At 37.5% G+C, this 22,252-nt stretch overlaps 4 protein-coding genes across 4 annotated transcripts in view; 3 read left to right on the plus strand and 1 right to left on the minus strand.

Annotated features, from left to right (window-relative positions):
* LOC114473636 (carboxyl-terminal PDZ ligand of neuronal nitric oxide synthase protein) overlaps positions 1-22,252 on the minus strand; it is a 92,343-nt gene that overhangs the window by 9,411 nt on the left and 60,680 nt on the right. The gene's annotated exons all lie outside the window — the stretch shown is intronic.
* LOC114472948 (homeodomain-interacting protein kinase 3-like) lies at positions 384-6,098 on the plus strand. The gene is made up of 7 exons (XM_028462269.1): positions 384-497; positions 638-819; positions 928-1,165; positions 1,257-1,346; positions 1,735-2,106; positions 2,599-2,650; positions 5,911-6,098. Exons 1-7 carry the CDS (start codon positions 384-386, stop codon positions 6,096-6,098), a joined length of 1,236 nt encoding a protein of 411 aa, XP_028318070.1.
* Positions 13,796-15,223, plus strand: LOC114472949 (homeodomain-interacting protein kinase 3-like). The gene is made up of 4 exons (XM_028462270.1): positions 13,796-13,848; positions 13,957-14,194; positions 14,287-14,376; positions 14,765-15,223. The coding sequence occupies exons 1-4, from the start codon at positions 13,796-13,798 to the stop codon at positions 15,221-15,223; spliced, it is 840 nt and encodes a 279-aa protein (XP_028318071.1).
* LOC114472951 (homeodomain-interacting protein kinase 3-like) lies at positions 19,264-21,073 on the plus strand. Its single transcript, XM_028462271.1, has 5 exons — positions 19,264-19,377; positions 19,518-19,699; positions 19,808-20,045; positions 20,137-20,226; positions 20,615-21,073. The coding sequence occupies exons 1-5, from the start codon at positions 19,264-19,266 to the stop codon at positions 21,071-21,073; spliced, it is 1,083 nt and encodes a 360-aa protein (XP_028318072.1).

Below are 22,252 nucleotides of genomic sequence, written 5' to 3' on the forward strand. Positions count from 1 at the left end.
TCTATTTTTTTACAAAATCTGAATATTTCTAACCCAATATTTCATGTAGATATCATATCAACAGACATGTAAATGTAAAGCTAATAGCCATTGTCCATTTACACTTGTTCATATAGCTTTTGTACCTTTTACTTTATATATTTATTAATATCAACATTGAAACCAAACTTTGTTCCCATTTGCACTTTTGTGATATTTGCAAATTCACAATATACAGTAATATTTTCTAAGACCTGTTGGAATCAGCCAAAGTATTTTAGATCTAATTGTTGCTTCTTCTTCTTCTTCTTCTTCTTTTTTTACAGATTTCAATGCTAAAGGTAATTAGTGTCCTTGATACTGACCGCACAAATTTGCTTACATTTTATGAGCATTTTGAGTACATGGGCCGCAATTGCCTGGCATTTGAAATTCTTGAGATCGACCTTTACACTCTGATGGAAAACAGAGAGTGGGAACCCCTGAGTGTGGATTATTGCCGTACAATTGCTGAGCAGGTATGGTTGGCATGCAGAACTTTAGACTTACTGTAACACCTAAGTGAAGAATGAAAGAAAACCTGATTTAAAACCTGAGCTCATACAGCAAATGGACAACGTTTATTCTAAACCTGTGTCATCTGATCTCGTTTCTGCAGCTACTGGTGGCTTTAGATGCCCTGAAAGGCCTTGGAATCATCCACACAGACATAAAACCTGACAATGTCATGGTGGTCAACAGGAATATCCAGGAACTGAAAGTCAAATTAATCGACTTTGGCGTGGCAATGAAAACTTCCAGCATGGAGCCTTGCCTTGATATTCAGCCTCTAGGATACAGGTAAGATGATTTCTCCTCACATGGCTTAGCTATGGTTAGGACAAACCTGTAATGTATTGATATGTTGGTCATAGATTCTCACTCTTATCTCGCATTCTTTCTCCTCAGGGCTCCTGAAGTCTCCATCGGCCTTCCTTTCAGTGAAGCCATTGATGTGTGGGCCCTTGGTTGTGTGCTTGTATTCCTGTACATTGGAGAAAACCTGTTCTCTGTGTCGTGTGAATATCAAATGATGAAGCGTGTTTCAGAGCTTCTTGGGTTACCAAAGAACGACAAGCTTCAGGCCGGGGCTTACACCAGTTGCTTCTTTTGTGAGACTGAGGAGGGCTCAAAATGGCGATTGATGGTAAACCTGAAGTTTTTTTTTTCTGGAAAACTCAAGTTCAGCAAAGTTTAACTCTACAATGAACTTCATAACATTCATCTTGTTTCCCCAGACACCAGAGGAATATGAAGCTGGTAACAGCATCTCAACAAAGGAGGAAGACCATTTCGTTGAGTTCTCTTCTTTGGATGATCTGGTCAATGTAAGTTTTAAATAAATGTTAGTATAAAAAAAGCAAGTTTTTAAGTTGAATCACTCTTAAAACATGGATGACATAGATTGTTGTTTAAACATTCGAGATAATTTCTTTGGAAAATGCTATTATGATGAAAGGGAGATTTCCTTTAAACATAGTACCTGGCAGAAATATCAATAATGTCTTTCAAAATGATCATACATATAATTTGATCTGGCACGCTGGCCACACTTTCATTTAGTGGTGAAATTTCAAGCAGTTTCCAAATCTAGTCACTGTCCTGATTAAATCTTGACTGCCATGAAGCTTGTGAGATATCTTGACCATAAACTACTTACTGATATGCCTGATGTGTGAGCTTATTTAATGACCAGTCTTTTGTATTAAAATGCAGGTTCATCCAGGAGAAGAAAGTGGTGAGGTTGAGGACAGAGAAGCCTTCGTGGACCTGCTGAAGCAGCTTCTCTGCTTGGATGGAGATGAAAGAATCTCTCCCAGTCAGGCTCAGTTCCACCCTTTCTTCAGCACATCCCACCTCAACCAGCAGGAGACCAGCGGACACCATCAACCGATGGCTGATGAGACATCCTGCCATGCAGCAGATGAAAAGCCTGTTCTGGATGATGCATCTGCATCCAAGTCATCAGATAGTGACACAATGAATTTGGCCACTGCAGAAGCTGACAGTCTCCCTCCTCTAACTGACTTGGACTTGGCGTCTGCTCCCACTCGTCATTTAAATGATGACGTCCTGGATCAGTCTTCAGTTAGAGTTACAGGCTGTTTTGGTTCTTTGAAGAAGAGGATTCAAAGATGTTTCCGAAGAATCAAGACTTTCTTCTTCAAACGCTAAACGCTTGTTCTTGTAAATACATATAATCAATAGTTTGTTTTAGATCAACTTTTTGGACTTTCACTGTCATTTTTTTAAATAAACATGTAAATATGTATTCATTTGTTCTTGTTCCATGTTCTTCTTCCATGTTATAGTTTAAGAGCCTCTTCATCTCATTTTTATAATAATTGACTTAAACTAGTGGAAATCAAAGAACCGGTGGAAAAACGCTATAACCTTGATTGTTCTGATTGACGCAGATTTGACATTCAGCCGTTAGATTAAATCAAAAACAAAAACAGCCTTCCACCACCTAAAGAACATCTCATCTCCCTAATGAGTCAGAAAGACCAGGAGAAGCTGCTTCATGCTTTTATGGACTATAAGCCTTTTCACACTCACGGAAATCTTGCTCTTGTTCAGTTCTCACGCATGAGGTCGAAGGTCAAGAGGGATAACCTCGCCATAGCTGACAGCGAGTCTGACAGAGATTTAGATTATTTTATCCGTTGGAGCAATGATTCATGGTATCGGTCTCCAAGGCAGAAACGCTGAGTTAGCTGCTAAAGCTAATGCTGCACACAAGGTAAAAATTCAGTTATGCTTGTGTGCACCGCATGCACACACACACACAGGCCATGGGCCTCATTTATAAAACTGTGCGTAGGTAAGATCACTTCAGGTGGCGTACGCTGAAACACATGAAATGCACACACAAAAAAACACTGCTTAATTTTTAAATCATCAGGTCGCGGAACAAACACTGGCTGTTGTTCCAGTCGTAAGAGAGAGACAAAAATGTCACAGAATACAGTTTTTTTAAGCAACTTTAGCGAATTAAACGTGAACACAACCAATGAACCTAAATGTTTAATGAAAGAATGATGAATCAGCACGGACAATTGCCCGTGACGGAGCGCATCCGTTCAAGCACCAAGGACAGCGCAAAATCAACGCTAATTTAGCCACAAAGATCACTAAACTTTCAGAACACAAAAACCTTCAAATACAAAATTTTTACAAACTTTTACACCCATAAAGCCATAATTCATAAAATGTGTGCTTACCTTTTTACTTGTCAAAACAGTAACAAAACAAAAAACAACAGCAACGGAGCCCTTTGTATCATTGCAACCTTTTCTTTTACATGTTTCACAGCCAAGGCCTGCCTTTTATGAGCCAAGAGTAGCAGCTCATCATGTGTTTGAACTGAGCTCACCCTCACAGACTAAAACCTGAAGATCATTAAGGAATCCCTCTGTGTTGTAAAGGAGGCTGAAGACACAGATGCACCAAATTTGCCAGAAGCACGTGATTGAATTGTATTCTCTTTGCTGTGCAGCAGCTATAGGTTTCTAATTGTGTTGCAGATAGAGGAAACGATGCACAAGAAAGTGCATGAATAAGAAAGAATAGTGCAGAATAAAGTATGTACAAGTCAATAAAGAACAAACCTGTCAGAAAAAAAGAAAAAATAACTCTTTTTATCAACTACTCCTTTTTATTGTTCATAAACAACGTGTTATTGCTGGTCAGCTCTGTCACAGGTGATGTCAGGAAAAGCCTCAATTCAGGAAAATGATCAACAGTCAATGGGGTCAATTTGATTATTGGCAGGAGAAAGAGTGAATGTCAGGTGTTGAAATGGTGACTTTAGCTCATTATTATTTTTCTTTTGTTGCCATTGCCTTGTGGTCACTTGCATTATGCTCAACTAATTTGTTAAATATTCTTTGACCAAATTTAGTTAAAACTGTATTGATAGCTAACATTTTGTGTTGTTGTTTTAAATGTTCTCCTGCACTACTCATCAATGCACTACTGCACTATTGTCTTATTATTATTACATCTTATTATTATTATTATTATTATTATTATAATAATAATAATAATAATAATAATTATTATTATTATTATTATTATTATTATTATTATTATTATTATTATTATTATTATCTTATTTTATTTAGTTTTGCACATTCTAGTCTAACTACTGTTTATATTTATGTTTATATTTATTATTATTTTTTCTGGTTGATTGTTATTATTTAATGTTTACACTATTAGAGTACAGTTCACCAAGTCAAATTCCTCGTGTGTATAACATACATTCGTGGTCAGTAAAGTTGATTCTGATTCTGATTGTTCAACGACTTTTATTAAAGAAAAAATCAGAAACTCCTTATAAAAGTAATATATTTTTGTTGTTTTGTTGTTGTTGTTGTTGTTTTTAATCATCAGCACCCCACATATCAATCCTACACCCCCTTAGCACCAGGAGAGAAAATATCCTGGGCTGTGCCTGTGCAGCAGTAAACACACCTCAGCACATTGTGGGGGGGGGGGGGGGATGGGGAGGGGTGGAGTAAAACTATATATATATATATATATATATATATATATATAAATATATTGTAACTAAAACGAATTATTATTAATGCTAATAATATCAGCACTTTGGTTGTTGAATTTTTTTTTTTTTTTTTTTTCCACTCAGGTATTTTGGTGCCCCCTGGCTGTATGGAGCCCTTAGCATTTACCTATATTGCCTATCCTGAGGATCCTGACCACATCCTCAACCAATCAGGAGCATGTTTAAAAAATATCACCTTCTGGGAAACCACCGTTTCCCTGGAAACCAAGCAGTAAACAAAGATTGGAGATGAAAGAGAGCTGTGACTTAGACAGAGAGCAGTTGCAGTTTGGTCGACATTGTGAAGAAGACAGTTTTTGTTGAAAGAATCTGAGTGTAAAATGTCCACTTTTCTGTGTGGTGATACTTCAGCTGCAGCAGGTAAAAAAGACTCAATGACAAACATATACTTTAGACTTGAAAGTAGGTGTTATTACAGTGGTATAGAAGCAAGCAATTCTGTCTCTACATAGTGTTAACCTAAATATAAACAAGGAGAATCACTCTCCATGGCGCTAAAAAGACACTGCGCTCAGTCTCCAAATCCTCGCTTCTGATTGGTCAATCCCACACATGGGGGGAGCGGGGAGGGGAGGGGCCATCATTTGTGACGTTAAATTTATTTCACACGTGTGAATTTTTTGTACACAAGCTCAAATCACATTTTGCAACATATGTACCTTCATATATTGCTTCTATACAACAGTATTGCAAGCTCATTTTATTAATCATTAGTATTATGTGACACTGAGGGAGACAAGGTTGTTGCCAGGCAACACAAAAACATTGAGTAATTGTAATTTTAGTGATGTTATAGTACAGTTATTGCATATTTTAGTACTTATTTAATGAAAAAAAATCACAAAAAACTTATAAAAGCACATTTGTTGAAACTAAGTGTTGTATTATAATCATGAAGAGTTAATCTATGTGTGCTGTAAGTTTGATGACATTACAACATGTTATAGTACAGTTATTGCATATTTTAGTACTTATTTAATGAAAGAAAAAAAATCACTACATTTTTTAGGCCAACATATTCCCAAGCGTGGAGGACGGCTCGTTTTGAGGAAAATTTGGTAGTAGTTTGCAGTCCACCTTGCTGTGATTCCAACGAGATATCGATTTTGTAAAAGCAATGTTCTGTTGATTAGTTATTGGTCTGGAAAAGTTGAATCTGTGAATATCTTTTTAACTTTACCTAAGTAGTTGCATTAAGACCCTTACTCACAATACAATTATGGACGAATCGTGTGGTCACATTTGTGCACTACAGACACATGTGAATACTGACCCTCTGTTCTTTCTTTCCACACTCACAGCAGCAGAACTTTCGGTTCTCCGCAGCAGCACTGCAGATTACTCCATCCTGGAGTGTATGGGTGAAGGCAACTTTGGGCAGGTGATGAAGTGTCAGAACCTTAAGAACAACGAGACGGTGGCTGTAAAAATCATCAAGGAGGGCTTCGAAGACGATCTTGAGAATGAGGTACCTGTTTGCACCTTCTAACGTTTGATGGCTCAGGTTTTGCCATTTCTAAATTCTTTGAACAATGTTTTTGTTATCAATGTGTAATCACTTCAACATGGTAATGTGCTTTTCATAACTTCTGTTCTGTTTAATGCAATTTTGGGAATATAGTACATATCTATTTTTTTTACAAAATCTGTATATTTCTAACCCAATATTTCATGCAGATATCATATCAACAGACATGTAAATGTAAAGCTAATAGCCATTGTCCATTTACACTTGTTCATATAGCTTTTGTACCTATTACTTTATATATTTATTAATATCAACATTGAAACCAAACTTTGTTCCCATTTGCACTTTTGTGATATTTGCAAATTCACAATATACAGTAATATTTTCTAAGACCTGTTGGAATCAGCCAAAGTATTTTAGATCTAATTGTTGCTTCTTCTTCTTCTTCTTCTTCTTCTTCTTCTTTTTTTACAGATTTCAATGCTAAAGGTAATTAGTGTCCTTGATACTGATCGCACAAATTTGCTTACATTTTATGAGCATTTTGAGTACATGGGCCGCAATTGCCTGGCATTTGAAATTCTTGAGATCGACCTTTACACTCTGATGGAAAACAGAGAGTGGGAACCCCTGAGTGTGGATTATTGCCGTACAATTGCTGAGCAGGTATGGTTGGCATGCAGAACTTTAGACTTACTGTAACACCTAAATGAAGAATGAAAGAAAACCTGATTTAAAACCTGAGCTCATACAGCAAATGGACAACGTTTATTCTAAACCTGTGTCATCTGATCTCGTTTCTGCAGCTACTGGTGGCTTTAGATGCCCTGAAAGGCCTTGGAATCATCCACACAGACATAAAACCTGACAATGTCATGGTGGTCAACAGGAATATCCAGGAACTGAAAGTCAAATTAATCGACTTTGGCGTGGCAATGAAAACTTCCAGCATGGAGCCTTGTCTTGATATTCAGCCTCTAGGATACAGGTAAGATGATTTCTCCTCACATGGCTTAGCTATGGTTAGGACAAACCTGTAATGTATTGATATGTTGGTCATAGATTCTCACTCTTATCTCGCATTCTTTCTCCTCAGGGCTCCTGAAGTCTCCATCGGCCTTCCTTTCAGTGAAGCCATTGATGTGTGGGCCCTTGGTTGTGTGCTTGTATTCCTGTACATTGGAGAAAACCTGTTCTCCGTGTCGTGTGAATATCAAATGATGAAGCGTGTTTCAGAGCTTCTTGGGTTACCAAAGAACGACAAGCTTCAGGCCGGGGCTTACACCAGTTGCTTCTTTTGTGAGACTGAGGAGGGCTCAAAATGGCGATTGATGGTAAAACTGAAGTTTTTTTTTTTCTGGCAAACTCAAGTTCACCAAAGTTTAACTCTACAATGAACTTCATAACATTCATCTTGTTTCCCCAGACACCAGAGGAATATGAAGCTGGTAACAGCATCTCAACAAAGGAGGAACACCATTTCGTTGAGTTCTCTTCTTTGGATGATCTGGTCAATGTAAGTTTTAAATAAATGTTAGTATAAAAAAAGCAAGTTTTTAAGTTGAATCACTCTTAAAACATGGATGACATAGATTGCTCTTTAAACATTCGAGATAATTTCTTTGGAAAATGCTATTATGTTGAAAGGGAGATTTCCTTTAAACGTAGTACCTGGCAGAAATATCAATAATGTCTTTCAAAATGATCATTCATATAATTTGATCTGGCACGCTGGCCACACTTTCATTTAGTGGTGAAATTTCAAGCAGTTTCCAAATCTAGTCACTGTCCTGATTAAATCTTGACTGCCATGAAGCTTGTGAGATATCTTGACCATAAACTACTTACTGATATGCCTGATGTGTGAGCTTATTTAATGACCAGTCTTTTTTATTAAAATGCAGGTTCATCCAGGAGAAGAAAGTGGTGAGGTTGAGGACAGAGAAGCCTTCGTGGACCTGCTGAAGCAGCTTCTCTGTTTGGATGGAGATGAAAGAATCTCTCCCAGTCAGGCTCAGTTCCACCCTTTCTTCAGCACATCCCACCTCAACCAGCAGGAGACCAGCGGACACCATCAACCGATGGCTGATGAGACATCCTGCCATGCAGCAGATGAAAAGTCTGTTCTGGATGATGCATCTGCATCCAAGTCATCAGATAGTGTTACACTGAATTTGGCCACTGCAGAAGCTGACAGTCTCCCTCCTCTAACTGACTTGGACTTGGCGTCTGCTCCCACTCGTCATTTAAATGATGACGTCCTGGATCAGTCTTCAGTTAGAGTTACAGGCTGTTTTGGTTCTTTGAAGAAGAGGATTCAAAGATGTTTCCGAAGAATCAAGACTTTCTTCTTCAAACGCTAAACGCTTGTTCTTGTAAATACATATAATCAATAGTTTGTTTTAGATCAACTTTTTGGACTTTCACTGTCATTTTTTTAAATAAACATGTAAATATGTATTCATTTGTTCTTGTTCCATGTTCTTCTTCCATGTTATAGTTTAAGAGCCTCTTCATCTCATTTTATATAATAATTGACTTAAACTAGTGGAAATCAAAGAACCGGTGGAAAAACGCTATAACCTTGATTGTTCTGATTGACTCAGATTTGACATTCAGCCGTTAGATTAAATCAAAAACAAAAACAGCCTTCCACCACCTAAAGAACATCTCATCTCCCTAATGAGTCAGAAAGACCAGGAGAAGCTGCTTCATGCTTTTATGGACTATAAGCCTTTTCACACTCACGGAAATCTTGCTCTTGTTCAGTTCTCACGCATGAGGTCGAAGGTCAAGAGGGATAACCTCGCCATAGCTGACAGCGAGTCTGACAGAGATTTAGATTATTTTATCCGTTGGAGCAATGATTCATGGTATCGGTCTCCAAGGCAGAAACGCTGAGTTAGCTGCTAAAGCTAATGCTGCACACAAGGTAAAAATTCAGTTATGCTTGTGTGCACCGCATGCACACACACACACAGGCCACGGGCCTCATTTATAAAACTGTGCGTAGGTAAGATCACTTCAGGTGGCGTACGCTGAAACACATGAAATGCACACACAAAAAAAACACTGCTTAATTTTTAAATCATCAGGTCGCGGAACAAACACTGGCTGTTGTTCCAGTCGTAAGAGAGAGACAAAAATGTCACAGAATACAGTTTTTTAAGCAACTTTAGCGAATTGAACGTGAACACAACCAATGAACCTAAATGTTTAATGAAAGAATGATGAATCAGCACGGACAATTGCCCGTTACGGAGCGCATCCGTTCAAGCACCAAGGACAGCGCAAAATCAACGCTAATTTATCCACAAAGATCACTAAACTTTCAGAACACAAAAACCTTCAAATACAAAATTTTTACAAACTTTTACACCCATAAAGCCATAATTCATAAAATGTGTGCTTACCTTTTTACTTGTCAAAACAGCAACAAAACAAAAAACAACAGCAACGGAGCCCTTTGTATCCTTGCAACCTTTTCTTTTACATGTTTCACAGCCGAGGTCTGCCTTTTATGAGCCAAGAGTAGCAGCTCATCATGTGTTTGAACTGAGCTCACCCTCACAGACTAAAACCTGAAGATCATTAAGGAATCCCTCTGTGTTGTAAAGGAGGCTGAAGACACAGATGCACCAAATTTGCCAGAAGCACGTGATTGAATTGTATTCTCTTTGCTGTGCAGCAGCTATAGGTTTCTAATTGTGTTGCAGATAGAGGAAACGATGCACAAGAAAGTGCATAAATAAGAAAGAATAGTGCAGAATAAAGTATGTACAAGTCAATAAAGAACAAACCTGTCAGAAAAAAAGAAAAAATAACTCTTTTTATCAACTACTCCTTTTTATTGTTCATAAACAACGTGTTATTGCTGGTCAGCTCTGTCACAGGTGATGTCAGGAAAAGCCTCAATTCAGGAAAATGATCAACAGTCAATGGGGTCAATCTGATTATTGGCAGGAGAAAGAGTGAATGTCAGGTGTTGAAATGGTGACTTTAGCTCATTATTATTTTTCTTTTGTTGCCATTGCCTTGTGGTCACTTGCATTATGCTCAACTAATTTGTTAAATATTCTTTGACCAAATTTAGTTAAAACTGTATTGATAGCTAACATTCTGTGTTGTTGTTTTAAATGTTCTCCTGCACTACTCATCAATGCACTACTGCACTATTATCTTATTATTATTACATCTTATTATTACTATTATTATTATTATTATTATTATTATTATTATTATTATCTTATTTTATTTAGTTTTGCACATTCTAGTCTAACTACTGTTTATATTTATGTTTATATTTCTTAGTATTTTTTCTGGTTGATTGTTATTATTTAATGTTTACACTATTAGAGTACAGTTCACCAAGTCAAATTCCTCGTGTGTATAACATACATTCTTGGTCAGTAAAGTTGATTCTGATTCTGATTGTTCAACTACTTTTATTAAAGAAAAAATCAGAAACTCCTTATAAAAGTAATATATCTTTGTTGTTTTGTTGTTGTTGTTTTTAATCATCAGCACCCCACATATCAATCCTACACCCCCTTAACACCAGGAGAGAAAAAATCCTGGGCTGTGCCTGTGCAGCAGTAAACACACCTCAGCACATTGTCCACAGATGTCAAATCATCTTGGGGGGGTGGGGGGGGGAGTAAAACTATATATATATATATACATATATTAGAGATGTAACGATTCACTCAACTCCCGATACGATTCGATTCACGATACTGGGTTCACGATATGATTCTCTCACAGTTTATTTTACAAAATGGGACTGTAGACAAATTTTTTTTTTGGGAAAAAAACTAAAAAAATACTGTATTTTCCTTTTATTTTTCATTGTCAAAAGAATCCCTTGATAAACTATTCAAAACAATGCAATTTAACTAAAAATAAATCTTGAATTAATCAAATAAAGGAATAATACAAATGAAAATGAAGCCGATTAATTTAAATTCTGGTTCTATAATAAACAATGCAAAACTGCATAATAGTTATTTTTCTTTTTAAAAGTGCAACTAAAAATGTATTTTGTGCCTTAAAAAAAAACCGTGATTGCACTGATTTACGTCATATTTGTTTGGACCAGCAGAGGGCGCTGGTAACACGGTGGTCGGTTGGCATGCAGATATCTTGCAGTGAAGAAGAGAAGCTATGCTAGCAGACAGAGCTAATAGAAAATCGTGACTTTTACAGATATTCAAGTAATATTACAGATTTTCTTTCGGTGCTAAAGGGGTAATGAATCATTTATTAACATATTTAAGAGTAGAAGGCAGCCAGAAAGAAACTATTAGCAGACTCCGCCCGCCGCCTACACTTATGGATAGCGCCCTCTGCTGGTTCAAAAAAGTACTGCGATTCAATTTTCAGAAAATCGATATCAACCGTGATATTTTTAACTGCCTTACGATTAATCGTTACATCTCTAATATATATATATATATATATATTGTAACTAAAACGAATTATTATTAATGCTAATAACATCAGCACTTTGGTTGTTGAATTTTTAATTTTTTTTCCACTCAGGTATTTTGGTGCCCCCTGGCTGTATGGCGCCCTTAGCATTTACCTATATTGCCTATCCTGAGGATCCTGACCACATCCTCAACCAATCAGGAGCATGTTTAAAAAATATCACCTTCTGGGAAACCACCGTTTCCCTGGAAACCAAGCAGTAAACAAAGATTGGAGATGAAAGAGAGCTGTGACTTAGACAGAGAGCAGTTGCAGTTTGGTCGACATTGTGAAGAAGACAGTTTTTGTTGAAAGAAGCTGAGTGTAAAATGTCCACTTTTCTGTGTGGTGATACTTCAGCTGCAGCAGGTAAAAAAGACTCAATGACAAACATATACTTTAGACTTGAAAGTAGGTGTTATTACAGTGGTATAGAAGCAAGCAATTCTGTCTCTACATAGTGTTAACCTAAATATAAACAAGGAGAATCACTCTCCATGGCGCTAAAAAGACACTGCGCTCAGTCTCCAAATCCTCGCTTCTGATTGGTCAATCCCACACATGGGGGGAGCGGGGAGGGGAGGGGCCATCATTTGTGACGTTAAATTTATTTCACACGTGTGAATTTTTTATACACAAGCTCAAATCACATTTTGCAACATATGTACCTTCATATATTGCTTCTATACAACAGTATTGCAAGCTCATTTTATTAATCATTAGTATTATGTGACACTGAGGGAGACAAGGTTGTTGCCAGGCAACACAAAAACATTGAGTAATTGTAATTTTAGTGATGTTATAGTACAGTTATTGCATATTTTAGTACTTATTTAATGAAAGAAAAAAAATCACTACATTTTTTAGGCCAACATATTCCCAAGCGTGGAGGACGGCTCGTTTTGAGGAAAATTTGGTAGTAGTTTGCAGTCCACCTTGCTGTGATTCCAACGAGATATCGATTTTGTAAAAGCAATGTTCTGTTGATTAGTTATTGGTTCTGGAAAAGCTGAATCTGTGAATATCTTTCTAACTTTACCTAAGTAGTTGCATTAAGACCCTTACTCACAATACAATTATGGACGAATCGTGTGGTCACATTTGTGCACTACAGACACATGTGAATACTGACCCTCTGTTCTTTCTTTCCACACTCACAGCAGCAGAACTTTCGGTTCTCCGCAGCAGCACTGCAGATTACTCCATCCTGGAGTGTATGGGTGAAGGCAACTTTGGGCAGGTGATGAAGTGTCAGAACCTTAAGAACAACGAGACGGTGGCTGTAAAAATCATCAAGGAGGGCTTCGAAGACGATCTTGAGAATGAGGTACCTGTTTGCACCTTCTAACGTTTGATGGCTCAGGTTTTGCCATTTCTAAATTCTATGAACAATGTTTTTGTTATCAATGTGTAATCACTTCAACATGGTAATGTGCTTTTCATAACTTCTGTTCTGTTTAATGCAATTTTGGGAATATAGTACATATCTATTTTTTTACAAAATCTGTATATTTCTAACCCAATATTTCACGCAGATATCATATCAACAGACATGTAAATGTAAAGCTAATAGCCATTGTCCATTTACACTTGTTCATATAGCTTTTGTACCTATTACTTTATATATTTATTAATATCAACATTGAAACCAAACTTTGTTCCCATTTGCACTTTTGTGATATTTGCAAATTCACAATATACAGTAATATTTTCAAAGACCTGTTGGAATCAGCCAAAGTATTTTAGATCTAATTGTTGCTTCTTCTTCTTCTTCTTCTTTTTTTACAGATTTCAATGCTAAAGGTAATTAGTGTCCTTGATACTGATCGCACAAATTTGCTTACATTTTATGAGCATTTTGAGTACATGGGCTGCAATTGCCTGGCATTTGAAATTCTTGAGATCGACCTTTACACTCTGATGGAAAACCGAGAGTGGGAACCCCTGAGTGTGGATTATTGCCGTACAATTGCTGAGCAGGTATGGTTGGCATGCAGAACTTTAGACTTACTGTAACACCTAAGTGAAGAATGAAAGAAAACCTGATTTAAAACCTGAGCTCATACAGCAAATGGACAACGTTTATTCTAAACCTGTGTCATCTGATCTCGTTTCTGCAGCTACTGGTGGCTTTAGATGCCCTGAAAGGCCTTGGAATCATCCACACAGACATAAAACCTGACAATGTCATGGTGGTCAACAGGAATATCCAGGAACTGAAAGTCAAATTAATCGACTTTGGCGTGGCAATGAAAACTTCCAGCATGGAGCCTTGCCTTGATATTCAGCCTCTAGGATACAGGTAAGATGATTTCTCCTCACATGGCTTAGCTATGGTTAGGACAAACCTGTAATGTATGGATATGTTGGTCATAGATTCTCACTCTTATCTCGCATTCTTTCTCCTCAGGGCTCCTGAAGTCTCCATCGGCCTTCCTTTCAGTGAAGCCATTGATGTGTGGGCCCTTGGTTGTGTGCTTGTATTCCTGTACATTGGAGAAAACCTGTTCTCCGTGTCGTGTGAATATCAAATGATGAAGCGCGTTTCAGAGCTTCTTGGGTTACCAAAGAACGACAAGCTTCAGGCCGGGGCTTACACCAGTTGCTTCTTTTGTGAGACTGAGGAGGGCTCAAAATGGCGATTGATGGTAAAACTGAAGTTTTTTTTTTTCTGGCAAACTCAAGTTCACCAAAGTTTAACTCTACAATGAACTTCATAACATTCATCTTGTTTCCCCAGACACCAGAGGAATATGAAGCTGGTAACAGCATCTCAACGAAGGAGGAACACCATTTCGTTGAGTTCTCTTCTTTGGATGATCTGGTCAATGTAAGTTTTTAATAAATGTTAGTATAAAAAAAGCAAGTTTTTAAGTTGAATCACTCTTAAAACATGGATGACATATTTTGCTGTTTAAACATTCGAGATAATTTCTTTGGAAAATGCTATTATGATGAAAGAGAGATTTCCTTTAAACATAGTACCTGGCAGAAATATCAATAATGTCTTTCAAAATGATCATACATATAATTTGATCTGGCACGCTGGCCACACTTTCATTTAGTGGTGAAATTTCAAGAAGTTTCCAAATCTAGTCACTGTCCTGATTAAATCTTGACTGCCATGAAGCTTGTGAGATATCTTGACCATAAACTACTTACTGATATGCCTGATGTGTGAGCTTATTTAATGACCAGTCTTTTGTATTAAAATGCAGGTTCATCCAGGAGAAGAAAGTGGTGAGGTTGAGGACAGAGAAGCCTTCGTGGACCTGCTGAAGCAGCTTCTCTGCTTGGATGGAGATGAAAGAATCTCTCCCAGTCAGGCTCAGTTCCACCCTTTCTTCAGCACATCCCACCTCAACCAGCAGGAGACCAGCGGACACCATCAACCGATGGCTGATGAGACATCCTGCCATGCAGCAGATGAAAAGTCTGTTCTGGATGATGCATCTGCATCCAAGTCATCAGAAAGTGTTACACTGAATTTGGCCACTGCAGAAGCTGACAGTCTCCCTCCTCTAACTGACTTGGACTTGGCGTCTGCTCCCACTCGTCATTTAAATGATGACGTCCTGGCTCAGTCTTCAGTTAGAGTTACAGGCTGTTTTGGTTCTTTGAAGAAGAGGATTCAAAGATGTTTCCGAAGAATCAAGACTTTCTTCTTCAAACGCTAAACGCTTGTTCTTGTAAATACATATAATCACTAGTTTGTTTTAGATCAACTTTTTGGACTTTCACTGTCATTTTTTTAAATAAACATGTAAATATGTATTCATTTGTTCTTGTTCCATGTTCTTCTTCCATGTTATAGTTTAAGAGCCTCTTCATCTCATTTTTTATAATAATTGACTTAAACTAGTGGAAATCAAAGAACCGGTGGAAAAACGCTATAACCTTGATTGTTCTGATTGACTCAGATTTGACATTCAGCCGTTAGATTAAATCAAAAACTAAAACAGCCTTCCACCACCTAAAGAACATCTCATCTCCCTAATGAGTCAGAAAGACCAGGAGAAGCTGCTTCATGCTTTTATGGACTATAAGCCTTTTCACACTCACGGAAATCTTGCTCTTGTTCAGTTCTCACGCATGAGGTCGAAGGTCAAGAGGGATAACCTCGCCATAGCTGACAGCGAGTCTGACAGAGATTTAGATTATTTTATCCGTTGGAGCAATGATTCATGGTATCGGTCTCCAAGGCAGAAACGCTGAGTTAGCTGCTAAAGCTAATGCTGCACACGAGGTAAAAATTCAGTTATGCTTGTGTGCACCGCATGCACACACACACACAGGCCACGGGCCTCATTTATAAAACTGTGCGTAGGTAAGATCACTTCAGGTGGCGTACGCTGAAACACATGAAATGCACACACAAAAAAACACTGCTTAATTTTTAAATCATCAGGTCGCGGAACAAACACTGGCTGTTGTTCCAGTCGTAAGAGAGAGACAAAAATGTCACAGAATACAGTTTTTTTAAGCAACTTTAGCGAATTAAACGTGAACACAACCAATGAACCTAAATGTTTAATGAAAGAATGAGATGAATCAGCATGAACAATTGCCCGTGACGGAGCGCATCCGTTCAAGCACCAAGGACAGCGCAAAATCAACGCTAATTTATCCACAAAGATCACTAAACTTTCAGAACACAAAAACCTTCAAATACAAAATTTTTACAAACTTTTACACCCATAAAGCCATAATTCATAAAATGTGTGCTTACCTTTTTACTTGTCAAAACTGCAACAAAACAAAAAACAACAGCAACGGAGCCCTTTGTATCCTTGCAACCTTTTCTTTTACATGTTTCACAGCCAAGGCCTGCCTTTTATGAGCCAAGAGTAGCAGCTCATCATGTGTTTGAACTGAGCTCACCCTCACAGACTAAAACCTGAAGATCATCAAGGAATCCCTCTGTGTTGTAAAGGAGGCTGAAGACACAGATGCACCAAATTTGCCAGAAGCACGTGATTGAATTGTATTCTCTTTGCTGTGCAGCAGCTATAGGTTTCTAATTGTGTTGCAGATAGAGGAAACGATGCACAAGAAGGTGCATAAATAAGAAAGAATAGTGCAGAATAAAGTATGTACAAGTCAATAAAGAACAAACCTGTCAGAAAAAAAGAAAAAATAACTCTTTTTATCAACTACTCCTTTTTATTGTTCATAAACAACGTGTTATTGCTGGTCAGCTCTGTCACAGGTGATGTCAGGAAAAGCCTCAATTCAGGAAAATGATCAACAGTCAATGGGGTCAATTTGATTATTGGCAGGAGAAAGAGTGAATGTCAGGTGTTGAAATGGTGACTTTAGCTCATTATTATTTTTCTTTTGTTGCCATTGCCTTGTGGTCACTTGCATTATGCTCAACTAATTTGTTAAATATTCTTTGACCAAATTTAGTTAAAACTGTATTGATAGCTAACATTCTGTGTTGTTGTTTTAAATGTTCTCCTGCACTACTCATCAATGCACTACTGCACTATTATCTTATTATTATTACATCTTATTATTATTATTATTATTATTATTATTATTATTATTATTATTATTATTATTATTATTATTATTATCTTATTTTATTTAGTTTTGCACATTCTAGTCTAACTACTGTTTATATTTATGTTTATATTTATTATTGTTTTTTCTGGTTGATTGTTATTATTTAATGTTTACACTATTAGAGAGAGTACAGTTCACCAAGTCAAATTCCTCGTGTGTATAACATACATTCTTGGTCAATAAAGTTGATTCTGATTCTGATTGTTCAACTACTTTTATTAAAGAAAAAATCAGAAACTCCTTATAAAAGTAATGTATTTTTGTTGTTTTGTTGTTGTTTTTAATCATCAGCACCCCATTATTAATGCTAATAATATCAGCACTTTGGTTGTTGAATTTTTTTTATTATTTTTTTTCCACTCAGGTATTTTGGTGCCCCCTGGCTGTATGGCGCCCTTAGCATTTACCTATATTGCCTATCCCGAGGATCCTGACCACATCCTCAACCAATCAGGAGCATGTTTAAAAAATATCACCTTCTGGGAAACCACCGTTTCCCTGGAAACCAAGCAGTAAACAAAGATTGGAGATGAAAGAGAGCTGTGACTTAGACAGAGAGCAGTTGCAGTTTGGTCGACATTGTGAAGAAGACAGTTTTTGTTGAAAGAATCTGAGTGTAAAATGTCCACTTTTCTGTGTGGTGATACTTCAGCTGCAGCAGGTAAAAAAGACTCAATGACAAACATATACTTTAGACTTGAAAGTAGGTGTTATTACAGTGGTTTAGAAGCAAGCAATTCTGTCTCTACATAGTGTTAACCTAAATATAAACAAGGAGAATCACTCTCCATGGCGCTAAAAAGACACAGCTTCCAAATCCTCGCTTCTGATTGGTCACTCCCACACATGGGGGGAGCGGGGAGGGGAGGGGCCATCATTTGTGACGTTAAATTTATTTCACACGTGTGAATTTTTTATACACAAGCTCAAATCACATTTTGCAACATATGTACCTTCATATATTGCTTCTATACAACAGTATTGCAAGCTCATTTTATTAATCATTAGTATTATGTGACACTGAGGGAGACAAGGTTGTTGCCAGGCAACACAAAAACATTGAGTAATTGTAATTTTAGTGATGTTATAGTACAGTTATTGCATATTTTAGTACTTATTTAATGAAAGAAAAAAAATCACTACATTTTTTAGGCCAACATATTCCCAAGCGTGGAGGACGGCTCGTTTTGAGGAAAATTTGGTAGTAGTTTGCAGTCCACCTTGCTGTGATTCCAACGAGATATCGATTTTGTAAAAGCAATGTTCTGTTGATTAGTTATTGTTTCTAGAAAAGCTGAATCTGTGAATATCTTTTTAACTTTACCTAAGTAGTTGCATTAAGACCCTTACTCACAATACAATTATGGATGAATCGTGTGGTCACATTTGTGCACTACAGACACATATGAATACTGACCCTCTGTTCTTTCTTTCCACACTCACAGCAGCAGAACTTTCGGTTCTCCGCAGCAGCACTGCAGATTACTCCATCCTGGAGTGTATGGGTGAAGGCAACTTTGGGCAGGTGATGAAGTGTCAGAACCTTAAGAACAACGAGACGGTGGCTTTAAAAATCATCAAGGAGGGCTTCGAAGACGATCTTGAGAATGAGGTACCTGTTTGCACCTTCTAACATTTGATGGCTCAGGTTTTGCCATTTCTAAATTCTATGAACAATGTTTTTGTTATCAATGTGTAATCACTTCAACATGGTAATGTGCTTTTCATAACTTCTGTTCTGTTTAATGCAATTTTGGGAATATAGTACATATCTATTTTTTTTACAAACTCTGTATATTTCTAACCCAATATTTCATGCAGATATCATATCAACAGACATGTAAATGTAAAGCTAATAGCCATTGTCCATTTACACTTGTTCATATAGCTTTTGTACCTATTACTTTATATATTTATTAATATCAACATTGAAACCAAACTTTGTTCCCATTTGCACTTTTGTGATATTTGCAAATTCACAATATACAGTAATATTTTCTAAGACCTGTTGGAATCAGCCAAAGTATTTTAGATCTAATTGTTGCTTCTTCTTCTTCTTCTTTTTTTACAGATTTCAATGCTAAAGGTAATTAGTGTCCTTGATACTGACCGCACAAATTTGCTTACATTTTATGAGCATTTTGAGTACATGGGCTGCAATTGCCTGGCATTTGAAATTCTTGAGATCGACCTTTACACTCTGATGGAAAACCGAGAGTGGGAACCCCTGAGTGTGGATTATTGCCGTACAATTGCTGAGCAGGTATGGTTGGCATGCAGAACTTTAGACTTACTGTAACACCTAAATGAAGAATGAAAGAAAACCTGATTTAAAACCTGAGCTCATACAGCAAATGGACAACGTTTATTCTAAACCTGTGTCATCTGATCTCGTTTCTGCAGCTACTGGTGGCTTTAGATGCCCTGAAAGGCCTTGGAATCATCCACACAGACATAAAACCTGACAATGTCATGGTGGTCAACAGGAATATCCAGGAACTGAAAGTCAAATTAATCGACTTTGGCGTGGCAATGAAAACTTCCAGCATGGAGCCTTGCCTTGATATTCAGCCTCTAGGATACAGGTAAGATGATTTCTCCTCACATGGCTTAGCTATGGTTAGGACAAACCTGTAATGTATTGATATGTTGGTCATAGATTCTCACTCTTATCTCGCATTCTTTCTCCTCAGGGCTCCTGAAGTCTCCATCGGCCTTCCTTTCAGTGAAGCCATTGATGTGTGGGCCCTTGGTTGTGTGCTTGTATTCCTGTACATTGGAGAAAACCTGTTCTCTGTGTCGTGTGAATATCAAATGATGAAGCGCGTTTCAGAGCTTCTTGGGTTACCAAAGAACGACAAGCTTCAGGCCGGGGCTTACACCAGTTGCTTCTTTTGTGAGACTGAGGAGGGCTCAAAATGGCGATTGATGGTAAAACTGAAGTTTTCTTTTTCTGGCAAACTCAAGTTCACCAAAGTTTAACTCTACAATGAACTTCATAACATTCATCTTGTTTCCCCAGACACCAGAGGAATATGAAGCTGGTAACAGCATCTCAACAAAGGAGGAAGACCATTTCGTTGAGTTCTCTTCTTTGGATGATCTGGTCAATGTAAGTTTTTAATAAATGTTAGTATAAAAAAAGCAAGTTTATAAGTTGAATCACTCTTAAAACATGGATGACATAGATTGTTGTTTAAACATTCGAGATAATTTCTTTGGAAAATGCTATTATGATGAAAGGGAGATTTCCTTTAAACATAGTACCTGGCAGAAATATCAATAATGTCTTTCAAAATGATCATACATATAATTTGATCTGGCACGCTGGCCACACTTTCATTTAGTGGTGAAATTTCAAGCAGTTTCCAAATCTAGTCACTGTCCTGATTAAATCTTGACTGCCATGAAGCTTGTGAGATATCTTGATCATAAACTACTTACCGATATGCCTGATGTGTGAGCTTATTTAATGACCAGTCTTTTTTATTAAAATGCAGGTTCATCCAGGAGAAGAAAGTGGTGAGGTTGAGGACAGAGAAGCCTTCGTGGACCTGCTGAAGCAGCTTCTCTGCTTGGATGGAGATGAAAGAATCTCTCCCAGTCAGGCTCAGTTCCACCCTTTCTTCAGCACATCCCACCTCAACCAGCAGGAGACCAGCGGACACCATCAACCGATGGCTGATGAGACATCCTGCCATGCAGCAGATGAAAAGTCTGTTCTGGATGATGCTTCTGCATCCAAGTCATCAGATAGTGACACAATGAATTTGGCCACTGCAGAAGCTGACAGTCTCCCTCCTCTCACTGACTTGGACTTGGCGTCTGCTCCCACTCGTCATTTAAATGATGACGTCCTGGATCAGTCTTCAGTTAGAGTTACAGGCTGTTTTGGTTCTTTGAAGAAGAGGATTCAAAGATGTTTCCGAAGAATCAAGACTTTCTTCTTCAAACGCTAAACGCTTGTTCTTGTAAATACATATAATCAATAGTTTGTTTTAGATCAACTTTTTGGACTTTCACTGTCATTTTTTTAAATAAACATGTAAATATGTATTCATTTGTTCTTGTTCCATGTTCTTCTTCCATGTTATAGTTTAAGAGCCTCTTCATCTCATTTTTTATAATAATTGACTTAAACTAGTGGAAATCAAAGAACCGGTGGAAAAACGCTATAACCTTGATTGTTCTGATTGACTCAGATTTGACATTCAGCCGTTAGATTAAATCAAAAACAAAAACAGCCTTCCACCACCTAAAGAACATCTCATCTCCCTAATGAGTCAGAAAGACCAGGAGAAGCTGCTTCATGCTTTTATGGACTATAAGCTTTTTCACCCTCACGGAAATCTTGCTCTTGTTCAGTTCTCACGCATGAGGTCGAAGGTCAAGAGAGATAACCTCGCCATAGCTGACAGCGAGTCTGACAGAGATTTAGATTATTTTATCCGTTGGAGCAATGATTCATGGTATCGGTCTCCAAGGCAGAAACGCTGAGTTAGCTGCTAAAGCTAATGCTGCACACAAGGTAAAAATTCAGTTATGCTTGTGTGCACCGCATGCACACACACACACAGGCCACGGGCCTCATTTATAAAACTGTGCGTAGGTAAGATCACTTCAGGTGGCGTACGCTGAAACACATGAAATGCACACACAAAAAAACACTGCTTAATTTTTAAATCATCAGGTCGCGGAACAAACACTGGCTGTTGTTCCAGTCGTAAGAGAGAGACAAAAATGTCACAGAATACAGTTTTTTTAAGCAACTTTAGCGAACTAAACGTGAACACAACCAATTAACCTAAATGTTTAATGAAAGAATGATGAATCAGCACGAACAATTGCCCGTGACGGAGCGCATCCGTTCAAGCACCAAGGACAGCGCAAAATCAACGCTAATTTATCCACAAAGATCACTAAACTTTCAGAACACAAAAACCTTCAAATACAAAATTTTTACAAACTTTTACACCCACAAAGCCATAATTCATAAAATGTGTGCTTACCTTTTTACTTGTCAAAACAGCAACAAAACAAAAAACAACAGCAACGGAGCCCTTTGTATCCTTGCAGATAGAGGAAACGATGCACAAGAAGGTGCATAAATAAGAAAGAATAGTGCAGAATAAAGTATG

Source organism: Gouania willdenowi, chromosome 12 (assembly GCF_900634775.1).
Source record: "Gouania willdenowi chromosome 12, fGouWil2.1, whole genome shotgun sequence".
Lineage (NCBI taxonomy): Eukaryota > Metazoa > Chordata > Actinopteri > Blenniiformes > Gobiesocidae > Gouania > Gouania willdenowi.